At 41.7% G+C, this 17,013-nt stretch overlaps 1 protein-coding gene across 1 annotated transcript; it reads right to left on the bottom strand.

Annotated features, from left to right (window-relative positions):
- Positions 1 to 10,247: 10,247 nt before the first annotated feature.
- On the bottom strand, positions 10,248 to 15,560 carry rgcc (regulator of cell cycle). The gene is made up of 5 exons (XM_030428823.1): positions 15,361 to 15,560; positions 14,826 to 14,999; positions 12,471 to 12,578; positions 11,949 to 12,011; positions 10,248 to 11,008 (listed from the first exon to the last, which is right to left on the bottom strand). Exons 1-5 carry the CDS (start codon positions 15,386 to 15,388, stop codon positions 11,001 to 11,003), a joined length of 381 nt encoding a protein of 126 aa, XP_030284683.1. The 5' UTR covers positions 15,389 to 15,560; the 3' UTR covers positions 10,248 to 11,000.
- Between the last annotated feature and the right edge of the window lie 1,453 nt (positions 15,561 to 17,013).

The following is a 17,013-nucleotide window of genomic DNA, read 5'->3' as shown; positions in this document are numbered from 1 at the left end:
TGAGACATTGCTGAACTCTGTGATGTCTTTTTTTATTTCTGTAGAGTGAAAAATCAGGGCGGCAGAGCGTGAGACAAAACAGGTACAGTCTGCTCTCCTCTAGAAATGTAGGCTCAAAATTAACATTGTGGCTTATGGGGGAGCTGCTGGAGTGCTTGTCGCTCTAGGACTTCTGCAGCCAAAAGTGTAAGTCCTACATCTGAAATAAGACCATCAGCTGAAAGCCAACCAGATGTCCTACATTTCTATGTATATAGTGTCTATGTGAAGTAATAGATGTGGGATCCAAATCAAGCTGAAGATAACTTTTTCTCCAGTTCTTCCAGCTGCTCTCCACTGTAGCGATGATGTCACGCATTCTAGCTCATGCAATACGCACCCATTATAAAATCAGAAGACGGCCTAAAAATCCTTAAAACTAAAGCTGTGATGATTTGAATTCTGTAAAAGCTTTTTAAAAACTGAATACATGCCAAATAGTTCAAAGTCTTCTGACTCTTTAAAAGTTGGAATGGTGTCTCTAGCTCAAAGTATAAGGGATAAGAGCCGTTTTTAGACAGAGCACCAAGCCGCCAATTTGCCCGTCCTTTTGGCGGCTCAGTCCGCGGTTTTAGACAGAGGCCAGCAAATTGGGGGTCTGTTTTGGTCCGACGATTTTCCGCCTCGGAGGGTACACTTATTTCCGCCTCTCCTGCTATCTAAAAACGAGGCGGCAATGTGCCGGCCTCTGCGTGAGATGGGCGGATGTGTCAATGACCTGCACTGTTGTGCGACCCACAGCCGGGGAGTTTTAAAACCAAGAAACAGCTGATCACAGCAGTCAGTCCTTCATTTAATCCGCGGACATTAAGATGAGCAACTGGACAGCCGCTGAGATCCAGGAGATGCTAGCGTCTCCTCAGTCTCTGTAGCTGTTTGGTTCTGTTAGCTTGTTGTTTTGTCGGCAAGCTAAGACTGGTCGCTACTTTCAAATTAAAAGCCCCCCGCTAAGAACCCAGTTCTAAACTCCAATGGGGTGCAATGTAAAGCTCTTGTTTTGAAGACAAAATCGTTGTCAACTGTTCACCTACCTACCTACCTCAGAGGCGGCTTTTGGAAAAGGAGTATTATTACGCCTCCATTTTATAAAGATAGGCTGGCACATTGCTGCCCTTACCTTGGAGCAAATGTGCCGCCTTTTCTATCTAAAAAGGGCTAAGGAGAGGTTGAAGGTAGGTGAGTTTTGAAGAGGATTTGAAGATTTCCCCATTTAATCCCATTGACACTAATTAGACTGCGCCACCTATTGGCAGATTTGCACCAAATTTTGCACAAACCCTCATTGGGCCATGGAACACAATTGACAAAAGTGTTGTGGTAATCGGAATGTATTTGGTGAAAATACGAAAGACTGTGTTTTGAACACAATGTGCAGGAATTTGTTGTTTTTCATTTTGGGCCTCTTTGGGTCTATCAAAATTCTTTTGTTAACTTTTTGTCAGGAGGGTCCATAGATGCTTCACGCAAAGTTTGGTGCAAATCGCTCAAATTGCCTAGGAGAAGTTCGAAAAAGTAAGTTTTTCATTTGTCGCGATTTTGCGAATTGAAAGTTAGCGCGAAAGTGGGCGTGGCCTACGCCAAACAATTCAGCTGAATTCAGGGAACACATAGGTATGAGGTTTAATAATGTGCAACATATTAAGTTGAAGTGATGAGCGAAAAACGCTTTTGCATTGAAAATAGCGCCACCTGCTGGTCATTTTTGGTGTGTGAGTCACAGGGGCCATTCTATAGCACCTCTATGAATTTCATTTCCAAAAGTGTTATGACGTGGGCACAGTGCCAAATATTAAATTCGACGGCCACCAGAGTGCCACCTAGTGGCGGATCAATAAACCCTTCGTGAGCTGTCACGCTGGCACTGACAATAAATGTACTAAGTTTCGTGTTAATCCGATGAACCGTTGTGAAGATATAAAATACTTCAATTTAAAGAGCGCCATGTTGTGGTCATTGCCTAAAATTTTGCACAGGGCCTCAGGGGCTCATGGGGAAGTAGTAACCTGAGTTTCATGTCATTAGACCACACCAATTTGGAGATATGCAACACTTCCTGTTTTGAACCAAATCTGCAGGAAGTTATTATTTAATAACTTTAAAATTTTAAAGTTAACTTTTAAAATTAATTGTCCTATTAAAAGTCTTTTGATAAATTTTGTCATGAGGGTCCACAGATGCTGTGTGCGAAGTTTCGTGCAAATCGGTGAAATCGCCTGGGAGGAGTTCGAAAAAGTAGGTTTTTGACATTTTGAGAATTTGCTAAAAAAACCGGGAGGCCGAAATAGGTGTGGCCTATACCACAAGATTAGTCACAATTCACTGAACGCATCGATATAAGGTTTTTGAATGTGCGACAAAGTATATGGGAGTTGTGAGCCAAAATGCACTTTCCTTGATAACAGCGCCACCTGGTGGTGGAAATTCAGAACGACAATAAATACAAAAAAAATATGCCAGATGTGACTTATATTCCAAGTTTGGTGAGTTTTGGGGTATGTTCAGGCAGTGAAAAATGCAATCATTTGGAACAAAGAAAAAAAAAGAAAGAAAGAAAGAATCATTTGGAAAACAATAGGGTCCTTGCAGGTTCCCTGCTCGGGCCCTAATAATAAAATAAAGAATCATTTGAAAAACAGTAGGGTCCTTGCAGGTTCCCTGCTCGGGCCCTCATAATAATCCTTAGAAAAACAATAGGGACCTTGCAGGTTCCCTGCTCGGGCCCTAATAATAATCCTTAGAAAAACAATAGGGACCTCGCAGGTTCCCTGCTCGGGCCCTAAAAATAAAGAATCATTTGAAAAACAATAGGGTCCTTGCAGGTTCCCTGCTCAGGCCCTAAATATCAGTGCGTAATTTCAGAGGTGGAGGGAGCTGCGAGATTTGTAAGGACTCAAGAGCAACGCAGAGTTAGCTGCTTTTCTGCTGATAAAGTAAGGACAGTAATACTCACAAAAGCCTTGCCTTACGATGTTGCAGTCGAGCTATGTAGCTTGTTGGTAAAACTAGCTTGTTAGCTTGTATGCTAACTCTGGTGTTTAGCTTTGTGTTCCTGTCTACTGGTTAGCAAAAGTGTCTTTCAAGTGACCGGGCAGTTATAACGTTAGTTTGTGTTTGTTAGCTCTGAAGTGGTTGAATTGGTTTAGAGAAATAACGTTACTCACGCTTCAGAAAGGCAGCATGTCAAAAATGTTGCACCAGGTAATGATTACATGGTAACTCTGTCTACAGCGATGTTGGTGCACAGCAGGCTCCTCTGTGGGGAGGGGCTTTGAAGGCAGGGCTGCAGGCAGCAGAAAGGAAGAATGAGGGACCTGGGAGCTGTATCATACAAAAATTCTGGCTAAGTCCATTGTATTGTGTAATGTAGGTACACAGCTCGACAAAAGATAGAACAAAGATCAAGTTGTTTTTAGACATTTTAATACAGAATACATATTATATCTTTAAAGTCACACATTGGAATCTGAGATCAAACCAGTAACCCAACAATTACTTTTTTTTTTTTGGCCCACCACCCCCCCCTTCAGAAGACAACTTTATCTTTATTCAAGCATAGGCTGGGGTCTCCCTTAGAGATAGGGTAAGAAGCTCAGCCATCCGGGAGGGACTCGGAGTAGAGCCGCTGCTCCTCTGCGTGGAAAGGAGCCAGTTGAGGTGGTTCGGGCATCTGATGAGGATGCCACCAGGCAGCTTCCTAGGGAGGTGTTCCTGGCACGTCCAACTGGGAGGAGACCTAGGGGTAGACCCAGGACCAGGTGGAGGGATTATATCTCTTCTCTGGCCTGGGAGCGCCTGGGGATTCCCCAGTCAGAGTTAGCCAGTGTGGCCGGGGAAAGGGATGTCTGGGACTCACTACTGAAGCTGCTGCCCCCGCGACCCGATTCTGGATAAGCGGTTGACAATGGATGGATGGATGGAGATTAGGTTGGTCCAATGGAAGAAATGGCAAGATGTTCTAGATTTCCAATTTTTAAAGACTATTTTCATAGCGATAGCTAGAGAGACAAGGACTGGAATTGTGTGTTTTGGGGCAAAGGGAGTATCTGAAGTGTCTCTTAAAAGGCAGAGTGCGGAAGACAGTGGGACTCTGCAGTCCAGGACTGTGGATAGTGTCTCAGTTACTGTGGTCCAGAGAGAATGAACAGGTTGGCAGAGCCAGGTTGCATGAAAATAGGTGTCAGTACTCCCCAAAGTGCATTGAGAGCAAGTATCTGTGTCAGTTAGTCCCACTATAAACAGTGATATGAGTTCTGTGAATGGTTTTGTATTGTATGAGTTGTAAATTGGTCTTGGTGGTCATAAAAAATAAGTTTCTGCAGATTTGTCTCCAGAAGTCCGGGTCTGGAGATAATGCCAGATCACATTCCCATCTGGCTTTTGGGAGTGTTATTGTGGGGTTAGATGAAGAGATTACTCTGTAAAGCTTTGATATAAGTTTTTTAGGGTTGTTAGCAATGTCCAATAGCTGTTCACTGGTTTTAGGAAGTTGTAAAGTGTTGTTAGTTAATTTCGTTTTAGATTTAAATAAAGATTTCAGCTGTTGGTAATGAAGAAATTGGTCTCTCCCGATCCTGAATTTCTGGATAATTGAGGTAAATGGCATAAATTTGTGGTTTTCGAAGACATGATGATGGTGGATGATGCCCCTTTGCTGTCATTTGGGGAAGTGAATAGGTGCATTGTGCAGTCGGAAATCAGGATTGTGCCAGATGGGGGTGAGCCTACATGGTGCTGGGGTTGCTTTGGTGATTTTGTTGGCTTTCCACCAGGCTGTCAGAGTTGTGGATCATTTGATGTTATGATAAAAAAATCAATTTTTTCAGATTGACTGTGGTAGGAAGGGGAGGTCTGCAATTGAAATTGGGGCACATAGTTTCCTCTCTAAGTCAAGCCATGGGTCAGTATGTATCTGTTGTTGAGTCCATTTATATAAGTATTGTAATTGATTAACCAGAAAATAGTGCATAACATTTGGTGCTTCAAGTCCACCTAGATGTTTCCTCTTTTGAAGTGTTAAGAGTAATATTTGTGTTTTTTTTATCTTTCCAGTAAAAGTGAGTGGTGAGAGAGTCTAGTTTTTTGAACCACTTGTCTGTCGGGGTGGCTGGTACCATAGAGAATAGGTAATTGATCTGTAGGAGGGTTTTAATTTTAACCGCTGCAATTCGGCCTATGAGTGTGAGTGTGAGTTTGTTCCATCTTTTGTAATCATTGTGATATTTGGTGAAAATTATGGTACCTAAGTATTTGACATCACCTGTGTTGAGGGGGAGGGAAGGGTCCTGTGCTGCAGAGTCTCCACTGTCTCTAGATAGCGGTAGTACAGTTGATTTGTTCCAGTTAACTGTGTAGTGAGAGACTTTTGAGAAACTGTCGATGATATTGAAGGTTTCTTTGAGTGAAGTGGGTGGGGTTTGTAAGTATCATAATAAATCATCAGCATATAGGCTAATTTTGTGTTTAGAGCTGTTGGTTTGAATTCCTTTAATTTTACTGTTTTGGCGTATTGCTGCTGCAAGTGGTACTCCCTCATCCCTTCAAGAATACGTAGTCAGTGCTTCCTTTTGCTTCCAAAATATATACGCCTGCCCCCTCAAACATGATATATGCAAAGTCTCACTTTGATTCAACTCCCCTGCTTTCTCAAATTGGCTATGCCAGTGCCTCTCAAACTCTTCTAATGCCTCATGTGGGATAGAGAAGTGACACAGATTTATACCACAGAATGATTAAGGCTATTACATAACAGTCAGACATAATTCCGTTGTCATAACAGTCTGTGTTACTGTGTGTTTTGTCCAGTTTTGAATAATGTTTTTCAGTTTACACATTCAGCATTGTTTCTTAGTTACCAAACAAGCCACAAAGTCACAATCCATGTGTTCATGAAGTGAGTCTAACTATCTAGCACCTGCTATTGAGCTCCCTATTCAGCTGCATGGAAGACCACAGCAGTAAATCCACTGCTCTGTCAGCTCCAACACACCCACACATTGTTCAGTGTATGTGTGGGTATGTGTGTGTGTGTGTAAAGCATCTGCCTGCATAGACCAGGGGGACCTAATTCACAAGTTGGATGTGAGGCTAAATTTCATCATGCTCAGAAATGAGTCAGAAGTTGTGTGATATCAACATGGACACAGGAAAGTGTCTTCATTATCTTTAACAAGCATTAACCATCTATACTTCATCCTCCATCCTGTTGTTTTTACACTGTTTTTATGACGAGAACTGGCATGAATTGTCAGTCAGGGCAGAGATTAAGTCAACCTGACGTAGACGAATGAATGAAAATCATAATGAGAGAGCAATTTAGATGACTGCATGAGTTCAAGGAAAGACAATAATTATCCCCAGGACAGCCAAACCTCCCTATCAATCCTAATTTCTTTCTTTCTTGACTCATCTGTCATAGTAGTGAAAGATTTGCGTTGACAGTATTTCTGTCTATGCATGTGATAGACATTTCAAACATACTTAGCATATAAACACAAGAACTGTATCCAGTTTATTTGAGATAGTGTCCTCAGACCATCTCTCATTTCCAATATTCCAATTCCAATATCCCAAAACATTAAGTATTTGACAAATTTCCTGATTTCCCTGCATCTAACATCTAACTATTTGAAGCCTGGTGTGATTTTAACCACTTCTCAGCACTGACAAAGCCACAGTCGGTGCAGATAACACCCGCTAAGACTTGACTTTACTGTCTTGTGACTGTGGGAGGAAATCACAAAACCTAAAGGAAAGATACATGAACACAAGAGGAAGCTGCAACATCCCTTCTGTAAAGCAACACACACACACACACACACACACACACATATATAAACATTGTGAACAGGCCCAGACATGCTCATACACAAATGCATTCATACAAACCTCTCTGTACACCTCAATAGACAATACATGTATGCACACACATAATATAGTAAATATATATTTAACACAATAGTATTATCAGATGCAGACATTTGAAGGGACCAACATGACTCCATGCAAACATATAAATGTTCTCCTGTCTTTGCGCTGCTCGTAGGGACATCTGGACACCAATGATGGAGGACCCTGTGGAAAGCTGAACCTGATATTTGGCTTGGTGTATTTATGTACATCTTTTTGTGATGTGGACACACATCTGTGTGTCTCTGCCCAGCCTATTCATAGAATGGCCACTTCAGCAGTCTTGAGGGGCCTCCCATTGGAATCCATCCTGATGTAAAGACTGAACCATGGTTGTAGGATTTAGTATGTTTGTCTTTCTCGGTCCATTTCTCCATCTATCCACCCATTCCTTCATTCATCTTGGTTTGTAATCTGTAATGGCTCCTTACTGTGTTCTCTTAATCCTCCACCCATCCCACTCCACTCCGATCTCTTGCCTGTGTCTCCTAAATTCCCACACTTTCAACCCTGCATGTATACAGGCTGTCCACTGGTAAGGGACTGACCCATGCTGCCAAATAGATGCCCGCCTCTGCCAAGTGGCACGGTTGTTTCAGAAGAAAGGGCAACTCACCCTATGCCCTCAGGGGATCATGTGTTGTGTCAACGCTGTTTCTCAGGTCCGTGCCAGCAGTCCAGTCGTAACCCACCAAACACCATACCCATGGAGCAGAAGAGCGCAGATAGGTGGACAGTGGAATAGTGCCCACAGCTTCCCTCTGCCAACTGTACTGAAGAAACATCAACAAGACTAGTGTCTCCATGCCAGCTTCCTGCCATCAGATTAGCACAGTCTGGTATGCACTGATAGAAGGCTGGCTGGATCCACAGACTGTGAACAGCAGCCATGCACAGCTGTAAGGGACTCGCAGTTTGTGGACTGAGGTATCATTTGAGCACTTCAAAACATGAGACTTCATAGGAAACTATATCAAAGGCTGCAGCACAAATCACTTCAGATGCAATCAGTCACAGACTGAAGGAAAGCAGGGGCAGAATTTCTTCCTTTACATATAGGTAGGTACAGAGCCACATTACATATTGACAGAGTTTAACACAACTCTTCACTGATTTCACATATGAAAATCAGTTTACTGTGAAATACCACAAAGCCTCTCAAAACTGTTGTGCAATGTCTTGTGGCTCATACAGGAGCTTTCTGGAGTCTGAAAAATAATCCTCATGATGTCATAGTGATGTAAGCAGAGTTGTCTCAACTTGGAGACTAGGATTCATGGCAGAAAACTTGCCATAGTGTTTGAAAGACTGCCTTTACTGGGTATGAACTCTAAACTTTACAGGATATTCATGCATCATTTCAAGTCAAGTTAGAAGAACTTGAAGTTGAAGTGGATTGAAAAATGACATTTTAAGTTTAATTCAAGTGAAATAATTAAAACTTCTACATTACGTTAATTAAACATTTAGAAAATATGAGTTGATTCCATTTAAATTTTGTACAAGTTTTTAGAGTTCACAAAGAAACATGATATATCAGCAGACTCAACTAACTGTGCCACTCGCCGGATAAAAGGCAGTTTTTTTCTCACCACTGTTGCCAAGTGCTTGCTCATGAGGGGATGTTGGGTCTCTGTCATGAGATAACTTTTGTTGTGAGTTGGCACTATTGACTTCCTAGCATGCATTGCTTTTCATAGTTTTTTAAGAAAACATATCTGATGGAAACTAACTGTGTCTTTCATACATTTTAAGATAAGCCAGGGTTGCTTGTTGTCACAATTTCAAAATGTTCACCATCACAAAGGTTAGCACCAAATTCAGTCTTTACCTCCTGGTGCATTTCCGCATTAGTTAAATCACAGGTAGCAGTTTAAAATATTGTCTTTGTACCAATGCTGGAACAAAGTTGCTTCAAAAGGAACGGCTGCAGCTTTACTATTGTGAAATGAAGACGTAACACTTCAAACTGAGAAAATGCTAAAAGGAAATCAAATTTATTTGTGGTATTTGCCAGTGGGATGTTGATTCAACTTAAGGAATTTCTCAAGTTCAGTCAACTTAAATGTTGATTTAACAGTTGAACACACATTTTTTAGTTAAAACAGCCCAACATTTCTTACAGTGTAGACACAATCAGGATATCTTTATCTCTTTTGCACAGATTTTGATTATTTTTTCTCTCTGACAAGTACCCAAACTTTATGAAGCCCTAATACTAAATTGTTGGAATATTCAAGTACATGAAAGAGGATAGAAGTTATTTGATCATGGTCCATCATCTTTTTTCACTTGCTGCACTGCCTGTTCTGCACTGGTATGATAGTACCAATATGGATATGTATCTGCCTGTAGTCAGTGACCTTTGACCTCTAGTGGTCAGCAGACAGAGGGGTGCCTCTGACATTTGATTACTTCAGCCACACCTGCTGCTGGGCCAGGAAGGGGTCACACACCCCATCTCCCTCCATCTCTGGAAATAGACCCTGTTGCTACATTAGTTACATAAGGCCCTGCTTTGTTGAGTGATTGATTAATGAGCACAGACGTAAGAGACATGTAATATCTATTTCAGTATCAGTGGGTTGTTACATGTTTGAGTTTACGATCTTGAGAGGAAGTGAAGGTCCAACCTCTTCAGACTGTACTACATGCAGTCTATTTTGGTGGATCTCTTTGGTGAGCTAGAGTACATAACAACATCCACATTCCAGGAAATAAATATATTGTGCCTAGAAAATAAATGAGGAACTTATTGGGTTTGGCTGCCTGTGCCATCAGCACTATGTCAGCCTTGGTCCTGGAGAGGAAGCTAAAACTTCAGAGGAGGCCCTGCAGCTCATTGAACCACACAGAGAGACAGGGAGAAGGACAGACCAGGGTGGTAGCATTGTTGGGTTACAAAGTGCAGAAGTGGAGAGGAACCAGCTGTCATTCAAAAAGACCAACTGTGTTACCACTCCAATTGAGCCAGTCAGCAGCTCTACACCTACTGAATTAGGGTTAGATCCATGGCCTCTAGGGGACATGGATACCTTCTATGTGGTTTGATTTTTGTATAGATATGAGGAGTTTCTGAATAAAAAAGATCGAAATGCAATGTGAATTGAGGATTCTTTTAAATTTCAGATGTTTTCCTTTACTGTGAATGGCAGAATGTGTGCAGGCTTTAATGGCTAGAGAGAGATAATACAAAATAACTACAGGGTATATGAAGCTGAACAGTACTGCACATTGGAATACCTTACTGACACAGTCTGACAGGAACCCTGCAAGTCCAAAATAAAGAAAGGAAGCATATGTTAGTAAAAGAAAAATATTTATTCCTTTAATATTAACTCTGGCAGACATTGGCATTATTAAATACACATATTGCTTTCCAGTTTTTTCAGGGTGGATTAAGTTTTCAATTCACATTTAAGCATGTAACCAACTTTATTCCAGTCAACAAGAATCAAAACTTAATCTGAATGTTCTGTTAATAACAAGGAAAATACCATTTGGAACAATTATTATTTACAGAAGATACAAAAATATATATTCACAAAAAAGACAATAAGGAGCTCTATAAAATTACAAATATATTTCTATTATAAAAAGCTATTCTTAAATACTCTTCCAGCTCAAGTTTTGGATTAGGGAGTGTAACCTGGTCTGTGTGTTGGGGTGATTTATTATTCTGTCAATAAATGTTCCAGTGACTCTTTGCAGCTTCTCTTCACTCCTTACAACTTTTCATGGAGTCCATTACCTCATGGCTGCTCAAATATTCTTTTCCTGGGGTTCCCTACAAGGCTTATTTTTACCCTCCTTGCAGTCCTCACAGCCCAGTAGCCAGGTGGCCTGGAGTTAGTAGAGCACTGATGGGTTAATTGTAGATGAGTGCTGGCTAGACGTGATGTCGTGGTGGAGCCACTTAGAAGTTGCTGTGCTATCAAGCTGTATCATATTGTGTGTTTTTGTGGTGTGGGGGCCAGGCACATGCCGACACAAGGGGGGTCCAGACATCCTTCCTCCCTCATGGCTTCACTCCAGGATGACTTTGAGCCTCCTCATCACATGCCTTACAACAGACAGAGACAGAGAGATCTCATTAGAACAGGATTCCCTGGCTCCTGGGTTGCTAGTTCTATTCTCAGAGTGGCAAACGTTTCAGTTTTTCAGGCTGGGCATCGTAAACACTGGTGGCGCTAATAAACGCCATTCTCCAAAGCTAACATGGGGCTGGCTGACTGCCCAACTGGCTGACTGAATGTCCAGATTTACACAAAGACTGGACGCCTCCGAGATGTGAAAGACGGACATTCAGTGGCTGAAACACAGAACAGAGGAGTGAAGTAGAAGGAAAAAAATATGGAAATAAGGGCAGCGTTTCAACTCCCACTCCTGTCTCATTCCATTCCTAACATTTACAGTTGGAATTTCAGCCCAGGTTTGCACCAGCACACATTCCTTCCACTCTTACTCTGATGCAGGTTCCAACACTTACAAGCCCCGTAGTAAAGATGAAGTCCAACACAAATTAGACATGTATGTCTATTACCCATGATGCTTTGTAAGGTTACAGTTTCATTCACGTACATACGCAGAGCTCTATGTCTTTGTTGTGCAATAAAGGAAACAGGGATAAGGGCAGAAAAGGATGGGACAAAATAGAAAACCCAGAGTCCTCAGCACTATGTGGTGTGTATATACTGCATTGTGTTTGCAGCAACACTCAAATCCTCAAACCTGAGTGACAGGTGAAAAGAGATACCCTGCCTTTCTTTCCAGTGTAACCCCAGATGCCTCCCGATCCACATAACATGCTCCAGCATCAACTCCTTCATATACCTGACACATGATTGTTTCTTAGAAACCTAAGGGGAGTGACTGCTGTGAGTGGTCGTTAGCATAGCTGACATAGGGAACAAACGCTCCTGTTAATCCTGAGCAGCGGGCTTGCGCCAGCACACAGGCTAATTCATCAGTGGTTCTGACAGCTAGGTTGCCTTAGCACTTACTCTCTAATGTCTTGTCAAGGTCGGCGATGAAGTCCTCCAGTTCTTTGGTGTCGCCCAGTTTGGCTGCAAGGGAAAGGAGGGATTCAGATTTCAGTCTAGTTATTATAAACATCTTCAATCACACATTATAGACGACAAACAAGACTGAGGTTCATGGTATGTAGAAACATTCAACCTTAATCGATCTGATGTCTTATAATGTCTTCAATTATATGATTTATACTTCATATTGATATATCACATTGACCTAGGTCTCATTTCAGTGATTTAATTCTGTCTGTAGCGTATGTCTTTACCAGAGTAAGTAAGTTTTTAATAAGTGTGCATAGTCATGAGTGTTTAAAACTTTAATTTGTAAAATATGGCCAGAATTAGAAGGTAGTCCCAAATCTATATGGGCCAGCATATCACCAGAGTAACCAACAACTGCATGGAATTTACGCAGATGGAGACAATGTTTGCCAAAAATATTCTGACCACACTTTACAAATTTCTCCTTTAAGCCTGAGGACTGTAACTCACGTTTTGGTGACATTAGAGGAGGTGAGTTGGTGGTAGGTGTCAGCACTGTGGGGGAGTTGAGCCTCTCATCACTTAAGCTGAAGCTGTTTCTGTTGAGGGACTCTGCACCTGTTAGAAAAAGAGAGAGAAGACAAAATGCATACAGATTAGATTAGAGGAGTGTTCACTTCTCTGTGTACTGTATTCCACACAACACACTCAAATCTGATCTGTGTCAGTCAATCATCTTCAGGGTGTAATCAGTGCACTCTCTTCTAATGACAGCCTTCCTCCATGGCCTGTCACACACACGCACGTGCTTGTATACACACAAACACTTTGACAAAATAAAAGAGAACAAGCCTCTGGTGTAAAAATTGTACTGCAAAAAGATTATCGCTGTAACGACATCTTCTGCTACACTGGACAACACTGAACAAACACCATTTACAACTACCTCTGTGACTAAATCGCCATTGTGGCTGTTGGTGACAGCAATAAAACAGGTTGTCCAGTTTATTTAAATCTCTGATATGTTTAGATTCTGACATGAGAGAGCACATTCTTGCTCTTGCTGCTGTCTCTGTCTCTCCTGTACCACCCAAACTAAAAACAAATGGGTTACATAAATGATATAATGGCCACTTTGATTCTGCCAGATCATATTTCAAGCCACCACATAACACATCACATTATCATTGTGTGTCTGTCTTTATAAGAGGAAGAGAGAAAGAAGCTTGATCCCAGGACAGAAGCAACTTTTATGTCATCAAAATCTGGCAGTTGAAGTATAAAATCATGGTCGGTCCTCCTGATCATGCTGTCTATGTGAGTATGAAGTGTGTGTGTGGGAAAAGAACAAGATTAGGCAGAATTTAAAACAGTCCTGTCTGTCTCCCACCTCTGTGCTGAACTCTAACAAACCCTAACAGGGTCTCAGATGACCGCTTACTTACTCCCCCCTCTCCGACCTGCAGCACCCCCACTACTCAACACTGAACACACAGCGTGAGAGAAGGGACACCACACATAACAGGGAGCACCCAGGCGCCAATACACACACAGAGTCGTGGCGCTAAGATCGACATTTGACTTGGACGACTAACCCTCTCATTTCTGTTTTCATTCCTGCTCTTATATTCACTTGTGTTGCTCCAGCTCTCCCTCCTCCACCTCCTTTTAATCCCTGCCCCTCACTCCAACATACTGAGACCCTGCACAGTTTGTGCCATTCATCTGCACGTCGAACAGTCCATCCATCCATCAGGCCACAACACAATAGGCCGTCCATGCGTGGGTCAGGTCACTCCTCATTAGACTGCTATGGAGAGGACAGAAGTCAAGTAGGAATCTGATCCCTTGAGCAAATCAACAACCTCATTAGCGCCACAGACACAGGTCTGAACACCTTCCCGCTGCCTTTATCACTGATGTTGCTTACTGCAAGATCCGTGGTTATGTGGTAATTACACATAAATTCTAGCTGGATTAGTAGACATTAAGGGCATTGATGATACTTCATAAACCACTGGTATCCCAGCCATCATGCAGTTGCCATATTGCTGTCCCAAAGGAAAAAAAACAACCCGGAATCAAATTATATTTTATATATTATATATATTATATTCTTATTTTTGAATGCAAGGTGATCAAGTGTGCAGTGAACTGGGCAGTCTCTCTTCGTTGCTAAATGGTTCCACAGACAGCTTTCTCCCAGACTGAAGGCTATAAAGTCCCAAACCTGTTTGGGAAACTATCTTTGTCATGGGGACCTGGAGCATATTTTTCTCTGTATATTAGTAAATGAGACTATATCCCATGTGGATTAGAGGCTGTAACATGTGACAGTAAAAGTTTAGACAAGCAGTCACAATATGGGGGCAGATGCGCTAAATATGCAACAGTATCTGACAGTAATCTGATGCCAGAATCTCTGGACTATGACAGCAAGGACTACTCTCTGACACTTTCTTTGTGTATTCATATGTGTGGGAGAAAACATGTATGTGCTACAGTTTGCCTGCTGTCATCTTGATATAACATGCTAACGTACTGCACAACATTAATGAGGCAAAGTTCTAACCTAAAGACTATTAACTTCCTGATCCTTCAGACAGAGAGGATCTCATGACCTTATCTTTTCTACATTACCTGATCTCCATTCTGGAGTCTCGGTGTCACGGAAGCACTCATAGGGAACATTTTTACTGCACAATTTTAAGTTGCTATCTGGAACCTTCGTTGTGTTACTCCACAGAAATGTATCCATATGACCCAAATTGCAGTCTTTCATAGTTCCATGGTGCAAAGTAATAAGATACGTGTCATAACCTGGAGCCTAAATCTGATGAATATACGGCTGCTAATTCAACTCACTCTCGGAGTCGCTGATGCCGCTGTCGCTGACGCTGGCGCTGCTCCTCCTCTTCACGGTCTTCAGGTGTTCGTCGTACCTGAAGTGTCGCTTCTCCACCGGCGACGTGAAGTCTTCGATCACCGCGTCGAACTCACACAGCACGTCGCTCAGATCCTCCTCGTTGACGAACTTCGCTGTAAAGAAAATGCCACGAAAAAGGAATAACATGAAAACAACTGTCTTTACACTATGAGCAACATTTTTTGACCAGCTAAGGTTTGAATTGAATCAGATATGGACAGAAAAAACACATCAGCAAATATCTCTGCTGTGTTAATAGCACGTTATATTACGGCAGTAAAATGCACGAGAATCTAAAAGTATTCCAATATGAAACACATAAAATGCAGGGTTATAGGCTAATAAAACACATCGTATTTATGACTTAAGTACTCCCTATAAGAACGTGACTGGAGTTTGAACATGAAGAGCCGTATTGCTGTTTCATTATTGTTAATTCATGCAGGTTGAGGAACAAAACAAATTCATATTTACCCTGAGTTGTCAACTTTGGTGACTTCATTATTCCAGTAATAGGGTTTGAGATTATCCAGTATATTGAAACGTGTGTGTAATGTATAGGTATACTGATGTCCCTCAGTGTTAAGTCCGACTGCTTCCCTCTGTTGCGACACCCCCGAAGGTCTCCTCCAGCCCGAGCACTGCCGCGCTTTAATGAGGCCTGCTCAGTGGGGGCGGTGACCGAGGCACAGAGGGGAGGGGAGTGTGTGTGTGTGTGTGTGTGTGTGTATGTGTGTGCAGTGACCAATAAAAGTCTCCCGGCTGAAGTTACACTCTCCTGACGTCTCCCTCATAAAAGCATGTTTGTAAACAACTTGTGTGTCACTTGCCAGCAGAGGTGTCACACGCAGATATTTATAATCATGACCCGGTGCTTATTAACACACAGCCGGCTCAATTGAGGGACAAGAATTTTTAGACCCTTATCTTGATAGATTGCCTCACTTTTAAGTGATATCGGACCTCATAATTAAGCTAACAGAATTATGCATAGTAGTTATGGCAAGCAAACTACAGTGAGGCAAACACTTGATGGCTGATATCATAAATAATAATTCAAGGATTTTAGGTTCACTTGCATGTCACTTTACAACACAGGGTTGTTCAACAGAATGTAAGCTGTAGTCTCCTTAAACTACACAAGAAAGAAAGACATATTTTTCATGGTGGAGTGTTGAGGATGAGTATGAGAGGGAAGAAGCTGATGCTATGGCAGTGGATACTTCTGTATCTTTTGTCAGATGGCAGCAGGGTCAACAGACTGTGGCTGGGGTGGCTGTTGTCTCTCAGACATCTCACAGATCAATTTTACATACAAAGCATGTGATCAGCTAATAAAATATGACACATTGTTAGAGATGAACTACAAGTAGGTAAAAAGGATACATTTTGTTTCACCTTGGCCAGAGTACTTTTACCTTCCATTTATGAGCACATTTTGCTTCTATTATTTTCCTTAAGTTAAGTTTCGACTGTAGAATACTGCATACATGAAGAGCTTCTGGGTCCCAACATTCCCGGCGAAATGAAACATTATTTCATTAGCATATTTGCACAGTAACAACATTTGAAATAGCACAGGAATGAGACTACTCTACTCCCGTAGGATTACTACCATGAGGTTGTCAGCTTTAAATCATCAGATTTGATCTGTTTATTCTTATACCCATAGTCATTACCCATGACTCTTAATCAGGGATTATGCTTCATCCTCTTAAAAGCACAAATTTGATTTTATAATTTTATTTCATTTTATGTCAATATATATAATCGACAATATAATAACTGCACAGTACTCAGAAAGAACCTCAGGCAGGAAGTCACCTGGTTCTGGAACAGATTATCTCCAACAGTGAGCTTATCAAAAAAAAAAAAAAAAAAAACATCACACTGACATAAAAATGAAAATATTTAGTCTAGGCCTGATCCTCAGCAAAGGTAAAGTTGGAGTGACATCTGGTGGTCAACTGTCACAATTGCGTCTTGTGATTTGACCCTTTGAATCTTGGTATATACCAAGGGCGTGACTTTGTGCATGGGTTTTTTGTCTTCACAGATCAGTAGCATGCAGCACATCCATGCTGAGACTGTCACACCTCCAGCGCCCAGTGTAACATGATTAGTAAA

Source organism: Sparus aurata, chromosome 9, assembly GCF_900880675.1.
Source record: "Sparus aurata chromosome 9, fSpaAur1.1, whole genome shotgun sequence".
NCBI lineage: Eukaryota > Metazoa > Chordata > Actinopteri > Spariformes > Sparidae > Sparus > Sparus aurata.
Note: the sequence above shows the minus strand (reverse complement) of the source record. Positions and strands in the feature narration are given on the sequence as shown.